The sequence below is a fragment of the Crassostrea angulata genome, chromosome 3 (assembly GCF_025612915.1).
Source record: "Crassostrea angulata isolate pt1a10 chromosome 3, ASM2561291v2, whole genome shotgun sequence".
Taxonomy (NCBI): Eukaryota; Metazoa; Mollusca; class Bivalvia; order Ostreida; family Ostreidae; genus Magallana; species Magallana angulata.
The window spans coordinates 6,630,145-6,642,698 of record NC_069113.1 but is presented as its reverse complement, the minus strand read 5'-3'; the positions used below and the strand labels follow the sequence as shown (position 1 = coordinate 6,642,698).

The 12,554-nt window shown below is 33.7% G+C and overlaps 1 protein-coding gene across 5 annotated transcripts in view; it reads right to left on the bottom strand.

The window, feature by feature from the left end:
* Nucleotides 1-2,338: 2,338 nt before the first annotated feature.
* Nucleotides 2,339-12,554, bottom strand: part of LOC128177620 (uncharacterized) — a 38,229-nt gene continuing 28,013 nt past the window's right edge. For 4 of the 5 annotated variants that reach the window (XM_052844414.1, XM_052844415.1, XM_052844417.1 and 1 more), the window contains 3 exons: nt 7,670-7,885; nt 5,949-6,040; nt 2,339-4,008 (listed from right to left, as the gene is read on the bottom strand). In XM_052844414.1, coding sequence (XP_052700374.1) covers nt 3,889-4,008; nt 5,949-6,040; nt 7,670-7,885 — 428 coding nt within the window. In that variant the 3' untranslated portion in view covers nt 2,339-3,888. The remainder of the gene's footprint in view (nt 4,009-5,948; nt 6,041-7,669; nt 7,886-12,554) is intronic. The other variant, XM_052844418.1, reaches the window with a different exon arrangement.

Sequence of the window (12,554 nt, the reverse complement as noted above, 5' to 3'; positions counted from 1 at the left end):
AATAAAATAAAATAGATCTCTACTGTTTTATCATTGTGAGATCATCCTCAAATGTATGCAGACTTGTGTGCTTCAGAGGAGCAAGTTGATGCACATAAAACAGTGTCTGTGTTGTACTCGCACAGGCGTCTGATGCTATTATTTTTTTCTCATAATACATTAGGTATGGTAGGGTTTATATTTTTTATTATAAGAAAAATATATAACATCAGGTGCCTGTGGTCCTACTTTACATAATTTTATTATACCCAAGTATGAAGAAAATTACTATCTTATTTTATCAGATAATCAGCAATTATACTCATCAGTTACCTTTTTTAAATGACACGGGCATTTCTGTATAACAGTCGGAAGATTTTACTACACATTACTACATCTTCTTAGGTAAATGTGACATTAATGTACCTTTACCAAGTTTTGCTATAAGCTAGATATATATACCATATATAAAAAGTAAACTAGAAAACTGACCAGTCAGGAAGGGCCCCGCTATGACAATTAATAGAGAGAAGTGAAAAAAAACTTTGAATTCCATCCTCTTTATATTAACAATGATGAAAAATAAATCGGCATAAGATGTAAAGAACAGCAATATATATAAGGTGGTAAAAAAAAATATATGAAAATTATAAGTAACAACTGTATTTTTAAAATTTCAAGATACATGTAATTTCGAATGTCCAAAAACTCTAAATAGTAACCTTGTATCTGCATAAAACAGCGATAACCTCATGTCTTATAAAAAAACTAAATGAAATGTGTATTTAAAAAAGATTTCAACAGGTGTTATATAAAATGCAAGCCTTCAGTGAATGCAAATACATTGTATCACTCAGGGTTGACCTCAACTTCAAAACAAACATCAGTTGCAGACAAAGGTGTTCATTAATCTTCATATGACAGATAGAGATAAACCTATAAATTTTCTGCAGCAGGCAAGATAATTAATCCCAGGGGATTAATTGTTCTGCTCTCTCATCCTTTTCTTCTAAATTTACAATAAGATTTTTTTTTTCAGAAATGACAGAATGGGGTTATTATCTGATTACCTAAAATTAACAGCATTAAGGCAGAAAAAAATAAAATAGATAATTAAAAAATAAAATAGTGAAAAAGGATATCTTAATATATACTTTGATTTCAGAATTCAATAAAATTATCATAAATCATTGTGAACGGTATTTTAACCAAAATAAAGTATATTTTAAATCCATATTTCAAAGAATGTACACAATACTACACATCATTCAAAATTGACCTTAACTTCAAAACAAAGTTCATTTGCAGACACAGGCAGTGCAGTAATTAATCTCAATGTGACAGATAAAGATAAAGCTTAGGATTTTCTTCCTGTGGAAGGTTAATTAATCCCAAAGGACAAATATTGCACAGCCTTCCAAGTATACAATGGTAACATTCTCAGCAGTTATCTCTCTTTGCCCATTCATTCTTATGCATAGTTCAGGAATCTACCCCACCACCCCAGCTCCAAACCAGAAGACATAGAGAACCAAACTTAGCATCAAAATATGTATTTCTGCCTACTGAACTACCATACCGAATTTGAATTTGATTGGGCAACCATAAAAAAAGTTATTAGAAAAAAACCAGAAAATTTGTGGATGGAAGTGGCAGACAGAGAGACAGAGTGATTACTATAGGGCACCTGCAATTCCTTGCGGGGCCCTAATAAGTTGTTTATCTCCATCCTTATTGAATAATAAAAAGTCAAAGATTAAGCAAATGTACTATATTATTCCTATTATTACATTCTGGGCCTGTAGAAAATTATAAAAAGAGGGAATTTATTGGCTATTTAATTTCACAAAACAAACATTTGTTTAATAGCAATTTTGCTGTATAAAAACATATACATTATAAATGATTGCATTTTTTTACAATGCACTTAAATTTTCAAAACATTAAACAAGTTTTAAACTTGTAACTCTATCATTTGGACAAGTCATTCCCAAATGTATTTTGATATGTTCTTTGTTAAAGGGTAATTAAAATAGGGTACCTATTTTTTTTTAATGAAAATAACCAAGAGGGTATTCACTTGGGCTTTAAATTAATAGAATACATTATTGGCAAATAATACTGTAACATCTAGGTAACAAAAATAAAGCCCATTATGTAACTGAACTTGCTGTGACGCTCGTTTTGAGATTTCACTAAACAACCTTAACATAATTGTATAACTGCCAAGGTTTCCTGGCTTAGTTACTTAACCATACTCAATTACTTCAAAAAATGATTAAAGGATTATCAAGTATCACTTTACCAGGTAATGCAACACTCTTAGTCAAGTAAAATATGATATAAACAAAGAATAGTGTTTTATTTATAGAAGTAATTTTATTTAATCTTTAATGATTAATGGTCACAGAAAATCAAAACATATACAAACAGGTGACATAGCACCAAACTCTTATAATCTAGAATTCATATATTAAGTCCAGACTGTTAATAGAATATGTATATTTTAAAAAATTAACATAAGAGCTAAATGTGATAAGCCCTCGATAAACTCGTACTAACTCGTGCTATCTTCAGTGTTTGCATACACACTGAAAAAAGGACCGTAACAGACATTGAAGAACCATACTTCTGTCAAGAAAACATATTTGAAAATAATTGACTGAATTTCTTTCAGGGAAGGACTGAATGAATGATCCCATCTGCATAGCTTTTGAGTATATTTTGGAACATAGTTCATTTGTATGACTGCAGTTTTATGTACAATGAAGTACATTAAGCTATAGACCATGTAACAGTTGAACTAAGAGTGTGATATACAGAAAGGCATGGAGGCCAAAAGCGCATCAGACTTAACTACACCTGATTTAGACATGGCAGCACTACACAGAACAAAACAAGCTAACATGATCTGGCTACTGTCTGCAGGTGCCCTTACAAAGAAAGATGTCCTTACGTTCGGTTATAGATAATACAAACTAATGACATTCTTAATACAACTGTATTACATTACAAAACGTTATCTCTACTCTTTATATACTATCAAATATTCATTATACTGATCAATATTAAAATACATCGACATCTTCAAAACTACCATGTGGCCCCTAAAATATGTATGATAAAAATCTCACAATTACATGATACAGTATAATGTACATCTCTTGTAGCACCCACACAAAAAAACATTCATTCAAGGAGAAAACAATGATTTTCCTCTAGTATGTAAAACAATATGAATCTATACCTTAAAACATGAGTTTGCATGAACATCCCAGACATAATGATTTATTTATTAAAATATATATCAGAGCTGAAAGTTGTTGTGTCCAAATTAGATGGAGCATACTAGACTTCAATTAAAATCATTTACTAATTTAACATGAAAGCTTGTCACTCTAAAACAAAATTGCACTTCTACAATTGTTCTGATTATAAGATGCTTTTTTTTTCCGAATTACAGCAGAATTTAATTCATATCAATTCAATAGGCATAATGACAAATAAATGAGATTCCAAAGACCGAATGTTGGAACAACTTTCAGGATTCCAATGCTTCAGTCCAATAAATTGTTGCTATGGCGAGATTTGTCACCATGGCAATGAAATTATCACAGTTTCCTGTCTCCTAGCGACTGCTGTCTGGAAGACAATAATGGGACTGATGATATCAGATGGCAGTTTCTCTTCCGCTCACTAAATGATGATATCTGTAATTGCCTAACTGCAGGTCCTTTTTTATATCCCATTTCCTCACCTGACGATCTTCTAATAAAACACTGGTAACTCTGCATCTCACAATACAGAAAATTTGACAAAAAGTGAGAGATGTTAGAGGGTATGGCATGCTAACTCCCTGTGTGTGATATTGCTATAGTGGTTTGATTGGCGGGGGATGGGGAGTGGCACTCAGTGGTCCCTCTGATCTTCTAAGCTCTCCCTGCTCCCCGCCCGTCCAATTTCCTGCACTATTTCTGCATGCTCATCCAGCATCTGCTCAAACTGTTTTTTCCTCTTTTCAGCATTTTCCTAGAATTATATATTGAGGCCAATTACAGTTATCGTCAACACAATATAAAATTTGTACCATATTAGTTAAAGATATCATAGTCAAAACTTGTATGGCATTTATTAATGTAGAAAAAAATTAAAAATCAGTAAGAAACTTCATAAAAATTATTAATGCATTTTTAAGTTGGCTCATTAAACCTTGAAATAGTTTCTTAAATCAGCAGAAAATTACTTGATTATGAAAAATAGCATGATGCATAAGAAATACGTAAGTCAAATACCGTAGGCAAAAATATATGCAATTTTGGATAAAAATAATTACTTTTAAAATTTTATTCAGTAACTATGAACAAAAGCCCCATGCAGATTCAAACTCATGAGCTGCAGTTAAAAACCAAATACTTTAACCACCAAGCTATGATGATACTCAACCAAATCGATTGATAAATACCATTTAACAAAACATTTAAATCGCCATCTCATGATGTAGTGTCATAAAAAGTTTAACTATTGCTGTAGTGAGGTACCTTAAGCTAAACATGCAATTTGATACCAACATGCTGTATACTGGTATATGTACTAGTTCTTGAATAACATGCATGAAGTTTAAAATGGTAGGGTGTGAAATAAATATGCATTTTTTTAAAATACATTTTTATAGTTTCTTTTATTCATCAATTAAATTTTCTGTTTTCTATTGCTTTCATTTTGGTCTGTTTAATGTTAATCTTGAACACCTGTTCGTTAGTATTGATTAGGGTTAGATCTTATTGTAAGTAATATCAACAGATAGTGATACTGACAAACACACAGACCAATATATGAGGTCTGACCTCAGTCAGAGATGAGTGGATTTATATGAGGAGTAGTGGTTAACCAGCTCATAAACAACAAATCAAACAGTTATCAGGTCATCACCATCTCATAGAAAGGTGTTCACCATTATCACAAACCAACTCTCAAATTGTCCTCCCAAACACAAGCTGTCTTACAGCCCCGGCACAGATTACCATTTCTATTTACCTCTTCTTCATAAATGCAAAATATTTGAAGAGTGCTGTTCAGCAGATAATATCATTGCCTTAATTCATTCTCCATGCACTTCAGTGGGGATTTATTTTCATTCAACAAGCCTAAAAAGTCATTAAACTGCCTGACGTCAAGCCGGTACTGTACTGTTGTTCTCTGTATGTGATGGATTGCTATAGCCCGGGCTGCTGAGTATTACACAGTACACACACATCATCACGGATTCTGGGGCAAGTTTCATCAAATCCACCTTAAAAAGCTGAGCCACTCACAGCTTCAAAATAATGTCAGTCACAAAAATAGTCCTTCTTTCACCAATGCAACAACCTTCCGTGGTATAAGTAGACAGAAGATCAAACCGATGTAAGACCAACTGAGCAATAGAGAAGAGATTCAGTGAGGGCTTTTTCCTTTCATTGTTATTCATTCAATTAAAATTTAATAAAAATCATTTAATTAAAAATCTCATCAAAAGCTGAACTAAAATTTGGTCAAGTGTTGCATTGAAAATGTACTTTTCTTTTCTGTTTTACTGAAATATATTGCATTGGATCATAATGTATAGGCATTGGCTATCAGTAATCAAAATTCAAGTAATACTTCTTATCAACAGAATTATAACCCTTGACTCTAGAATAATATAAGGCAAAAGAAAAAAAAAACTACACTAAATCATGCTTTTCATGGTACTTATACATATATATTTCCTTTGAGAAGCATTTTAACAACATCACAATATCAAACATGCAAGAGACAATAATGACACATGCTGAACTGTATGTAAGGACCATGAAACTCAAGCCTTGTATAGCAAGGAACATTCTATGAGGAGATCTTGTTAGTAACAGGAGACAATTAGGGAGGGTGAGGTGGCCTGCTTGAGCTTGCATGGTGAGAGAGTCTACAGAAGGAAGGGAAGCAACTGTTACCTTTATGGTTTCTATGTAGGCTTGCGATAACCGCGTCTTCTCCACTTTTTCACTTATTGAAGTCTTACGAACATTGCCTTTAATGGGAGTGGCTAAAAGAGAGCAGAGACATTGGGATAAAGAAGAAATCATCACCAAATTTACAGGCTTTCCCTCTCTATGACCTTAACTCCAAGGAAAATATTGTCCAACCACTCAAAAGAAAACGAAGACCATAATGAGAAACTACCCACAGAATGATGTATGCACCTTGTATAAGCAGATTTACAATGTATGCTTCAAAACACTCTCCCACACAGCCAAGCAGTATATAATGAATGCTGATTTTTTAAACCTATTTTTCCCCTGTGGTAGACATTTCTTAGAAACAACGGTGGATATCATTGCTATGCGTTGAGGCCTCTTTTTGTCTACTTAACCACTTGACAAGTAATTTCCTCCGGAGCTGTTCTTTTTCTCCACTGACAACCCAACCTTTGGAATTACCAAGAACCTGTATTAACATCTCCTGTTTAAATGGTATACTGCCATGTCTCTTGACAATTTACACAAATTGAGGACCACAGGCATACAGCAACATTTTGGACTTCGTATTAATTAAAAACAAGTCGAAAACAATTCAACCCATCCCAATGTGTCGACTTATCAATATTTTTTATATATCATGCCTGCTTTCAAATGTCAAAGTCTTTAAAGATATGTATTTGTACCTGGTGGTTATATGCAAGAATTTTTCAATTTTAAGATACCATAAAAGGTCTAGACAATTACCCTAGTTAAATTTCAACTGTAATGTTTTCAAAGATTGCAAAACCTTTCAAACCACTAAACACTAGTTTCATATTACATTGTACATCTATACATGAAAGATGTCTTTTTCACATCGGGTTAATGTCTTGTAAAGTGTTACATATTTTTTTTCTCAACAGATACCCATTGAAAATGTAAAAATTTCTTATCTTTGCTTGTAATTTAGAAGTAACAAGGGAAGTAATAAATTGAATCACCTTGATAATGTCAGAGAGAGAGAGAGAGAGAGCCAGAGCAAGAGAGAGAGAGAGAGCCAGAGCGAGAGAGAGAGAGAGAGAGAGAGAGAGAGAGAGAGCCAGAGCAAGAGAGAGAGCCAGAGAGAGAGAGAGAGAGAGAGTTGTATAATTCTGTATAGTGGTTTTCTTATCATCACTCGGTGCATCTCAATCACATAAGAGCTTGCACCCAGTGCTAGTTGACATTCCTTCACCTAAAGTACATAAAATTTCTACAGCATTCTCTCCAACCATGGAACCCTTCACGGGACGTAGATTTTTATAGCTTCATCAGTATATTCTGCTTTACCCATTCATCACAGCTGACAGTCAAAAATACCACAAATAAACACATGAAACACTGGAAATCCAAAATAAACCATAGAACCTTTAAAATACACTATTCTTTACACAGTACAGAAGGGAAAACAAATTAACCCTTTCATCTTCAGTCATTTAAAGTCTGAATCACTATTAGGAAAAAATGAAAAAAAGTTCATTTCATGATAAGACTTTGTGTGGATTTTATAGAATGAATTCAAGAGAAAACCTTATTTGCATGATATGATCAGTTATCTTATTAAACAAAAATATTTCAATCAAAACCATTAAAATGAAACACAAATATGCACACTTGATGGTTAATACTCTAGTAAAAGCACATTGTTGCACATCAAACAATAAAGGTATACATACGCTCTTGAAGTTCCTCTTCAGGGGAGTCAATTTCCACCTGCCCGGCCTTTCCGTGCTCATCAGCTACTTCAATCTCAAAATTATCCTTTTTCTCCTTCGACAAGGTCTTTTCCATGGTGTCCATCATTTTGTTGGGCGGGTTAGTCTGCTCTTGGCTGTTGCCGGAATCTTGTCCAGAGCTTAGTTTCATGGAGATTTGCACCTGTTTCCCTCCTTCTGAAAATAAAAGAAGCTGGGATTGAAATTTGCCATTGTTCTTCCCGTAATGTTCCTTGGATGCGTTTTAATAATCAAGATTACCAAATTCTTTTGCAGAATATGATGCAATCCAGTAGAAGTAATACTTAAAATATTGAAAATCTTCAAATTGCTCATTCTGTGTGATAATGAGTAAACTCGACACTTCAACACATGCTCCAATTTCTTAAAAGGAGCTGGAATTTTTTGCCAGCAAAAGCGCAACATTGAAAATTTTTTAAAATCCTACAGAATAAAATTTAAAAATAGATGCTTTGCAAATGTTGCTTAGCAATAAATCGGTTCCCTCCTCATAGGTCCTTAGTCAACAGTGGAAGGAAACAGACATACTAAATCTGAGCATATAATTATAACATATTATTTGAAGAAAGTGACACCCTGACACAGAAAATACATCTTGTTCCAAACTTTCCAGAGCAAAATGTGCCAGTCTGCCATAATAAGTTCTCAGCAAGGAGTCAGAAGTAGCAGAAAATAGCTGCACCTCTCTCCATCTCCTACACAAAGTGTCAATTATCACTCTACTACTGTCAATTAGTTTTCAGCTAATCAGTGTAAAAAAGGAATTGGCTTCAGAATGGTTAAAAGAATTTTTTTATCTTGTCAGCCACTCTCTCTCTCTCTCTCTCTCTCTCTCTCTCTCTCTCTCTCTCTCTCTCTCAGACAGAAAAATAATGCATTTTAACTAATGACCTCTCTATAAATCTAGACCATGTATATAGATTCCAGATGGATTAAATTATTGAATTGTGACTAATAAATAAACAACAGTTTGGTAAGATTGTTAATCCTCATTGTGACCGTTACTAAACCACTAATCAAGGTTCTTACTGAACCACTAATCAAGGTTCGATTTGTTCAGGGTTAACATTTATTCTCTGGATGATTTAACACCATGCAGTGTTACTTCTGCAAGGCAGATATCAGCTAAGACAAATCTCTCTCCATGATTACTACTGAACACGATACACAAAGACACAAGAATTGAACCCCCCATGTTTTGGGGATATTTCACTCTACATCAAACAGCAAGAAACCCATTCTTAGCGCATCACATTTTTTACTTTTTATTAATTAATTTTTTATCAAAGTTATCCTCAGCAGGTAATCTATAGGTCTGTGCATAGAAAAAGATCCAGGAAATTAAAGTTTCCCCGATGAACTGCAGAGTCATTACATTGTGTAAACACACTGTGGACTGACTTCATTTATTTTGACTTAATTAAATCTGGTAACAGAACGAAATGAACACACTTCATACAGCTAAAATAGCTGACCAAGCCCTGCTGGATTCAGATTTACTTACACTGTAAAGCTAAACATATATACATGGATATCTATTTACAGTAAAACAGTCTTACTTTTGAGTAAAACACAGAAGAAAAAATCCATATAAAATCATCAGGAGAAGAGCTTCGGGCATTTTCTCATCCAAATACAAGTATCCCATCATTAAGAGAGAGGAAAAATAGCGGAAAATCTTATGGCAAAAAAAATCAATTAATACCAGATACTTCAAGATGTACAGATCTTTTGTCCATTTAATACATACATTTCAGAAGACTGTTTCAAATTAGTTGTAAATCCAGATCTGCTCACTTCAATATTGACTTAGAGAACCGGTTAGATTATAGCTGTCTGCAAATGCAAAGAATATTCATAAAATGAATATTGGTAAAAAGAAGAAAATTGTCACTTACATGAAAGCGATGAAGCAAAAAATGACCTCACATTAAATTACAAATCTGAACCTCAGTGACGCAAATGCAACCAGGGTAATCCCAAGGCAGAGATTTAAACACGCTTGCAAACCAAATGAAAAATCGCCCTTAATGCATATTTATTGGGCTGTGTTTAATCTTGACACACACATAAAATACTTAAGACTTTTTATTGGCTAAATGAATTATTAATTTTATAGAATATTGTAAAGGAAATTATTGAATTGTGATCAAATGAATGGCAAGATCAACTTTTAGCTGCCACACTTTAATTAAGATCCAATAATTTCTAATGAGTCCATAGAACCCAACCTGCGTATGTGAGAAGTGGTACCTTACGCATGAATATAGGACTGTGTATGTGAGAAGTGGTACCTTACGCATGTATATAGGACTGCGAGATGGAGATTTCTGGCAGCCGGTTTTCCGCACCAAGCACTGCTACATCTAAGTCTGTGACAGATGCTCTACACCCCATTCATCATTACCAGTCTTGTAATATCATTTTGGCAGGAAATTTTTCAATCAATTTTGCTAAGCAAAGATTGGGTTGCTAAAAATATTCCTGAGGTATTTGCCCTCGCTTATTGGGAGTGTATTTATTAACTAAGCATCTTTAGCATATGCAAGTTCAACAATGAATATTGATGACAGGTAAAATATTACAGGATAAAGGAGCTTATATTCCTCTGTTATTTAATATCTACTTCTGATATACAAATAAAAAGTGATATTAATGCCATATATCACTCTTTATAAATCGGAAGTTACAGCCCATCTCTCTCTTTATCACTGTCTCTATGAAAGCATTTTTCAGATAACCATGGTGACAGTGGACAAAAACTAATTTGAGCCTGCAAGCATAAGAAAAAATAATGGGTAGATCTCACTGTAAAATGAATTATACAGAACTATTCACAACCTTTAGCAAAAGGCAAAATCAATGTCAAAATATCCAAGACAGTGACATAATTCAACATGGAGACACGTCAGATAGATGTGGGGGAATCTATTCATGGTCAGACCAGATCAAGAACATCAAGATTTAGATTAGTTGATTGCCTGACTTCATCACTGTACATGAGACCTGAATAACATGCTTAAAGTAAAGAATAACCCCATCTATGTGGCTGTCATTGATTTCTCTGCGTCTAAGTGTATTAGGGTAAAAATAACTTCTTGTTCAGAGTGAAACGAGAAATTAAATGAAATCAATGCCACTGAAACAAGAAAACGCAGGATTTGAGGACAGTCGTTTACTGCTCACTTAATTAGCCATACAATGCGATGTTTTGCCAGCTGATCCCCAGTGTCTCCTGCATCCTGTAATGAGCAATGTAATGGCCCCTTGGTTGGTCTGTTTGCTTGTTTGAAGGAATTTTTTTTTGTTAATGGTTTACTATCAAATGACATCAAGGAATCAATAGATCATTCGTTCTTTCTTTTTTTATTCTCTACTTTATTTTTCTTTCCTCTCTAAAAGTTTCCTATTTTTTATCCCCCTCAAGACTCTTTGGCATTGCAAACGTTCTCTATCAATTACGTCTATTTTTGTTAGACTGTGAGAGTGATAACTAGCTCAATGAACGATCATCAGATTAGGGTGATTGCAGGGAATCAGAAGTCTAATCTTTGAAATAATTGCATGTACCTTAACCCTAACTTCTCTGCACTTTACATCCTAGAGTGGGGATATGAAGTACGCAGCAATGGCCCAATAATCCTCTATAGCCTATAGGATGTAGTATGTTATTGTTATGTACAAATTCTGTTCAGGAATATCTATTTTCATACACAAGTCATTAACAGTTTAGATAAAGTAACCAAATTAGAAGTCTTTAGATCAACCTTAAACACCAGAATACAGTGTAGAGTGCACTATGCCTAAAACACCAATCTATCAGTTACTGTACTAATTATTTCCCACAATACAAAGTCCTAAATGAGGTAAATGTTTTTCAATGACTCGGTAAACAAGTATTTAATCTAAATAAAGCTAGAATTTGGTTACTTTCTTACCTTTCATACAGAGCAAAAGGCTGTCGCATGTGACCATGTAAACTATGCCGGTGTAGGAAAGAGTTATGATAAATATTTACACACTTTGCTTATTTAAAAGGGCACATTAATCCGGTACCTTACAACATTAAAACCTTGATAAACAAATCTACTCTATAAACCAAAAAGTACACATTACCCTTATCCTCTTACTTAATACGAGGTCATTAGTTAAGCATGCATTTTAAGTCTAGAGGTTGCAGGTTCAAATCCCTGGGTCTAGTGACAACTGATTCATATGATCTGAGTTATAGTGAAGGTTAATTTTAATGACGGAGATTTGACCAAGTTCAAGTTCTTTATTTCCATAAGACAATCGTCTCATAGGTTCTTTGGTCAATCTAAGCTGATTTAGACTGATGACGTATCTCCACTATAAACTAGACCAAATTACCCTGCAAATTACCAGCAAACTGAAATATAACTTAAAATCATTTTTGCAAGGAAAGTACAAAATACACAATGGCTAGTTAACATTTTGAGGGGCCTACTCAAAAAACCAAAAACCATAAAAACTGATTCTGTTATCATCTAACTGTATCAATAATCAATGCTTAATCAATTCTTCTTAAAGAACCCCCTTCTGTAAACTTGACAGTTACTGTATAAAGACAGCTTGTACATATGTAATACAACTGTAGTAGATTAATTTAAACCTCTAAGTCAGCTAGTACAAAATGCAAGTCTACACACCTGTTACAGGGATATTTCACATAGAACTGACAAGTACCGGGTTTATGATTATCAAAATACATGCATTAAAAGATACAATACATGGATTAATCACCTGAATCTATTTTATCCAGTTGCTGTCCTATTGCAATTTGAGTGTATCACTTCTCCATTAT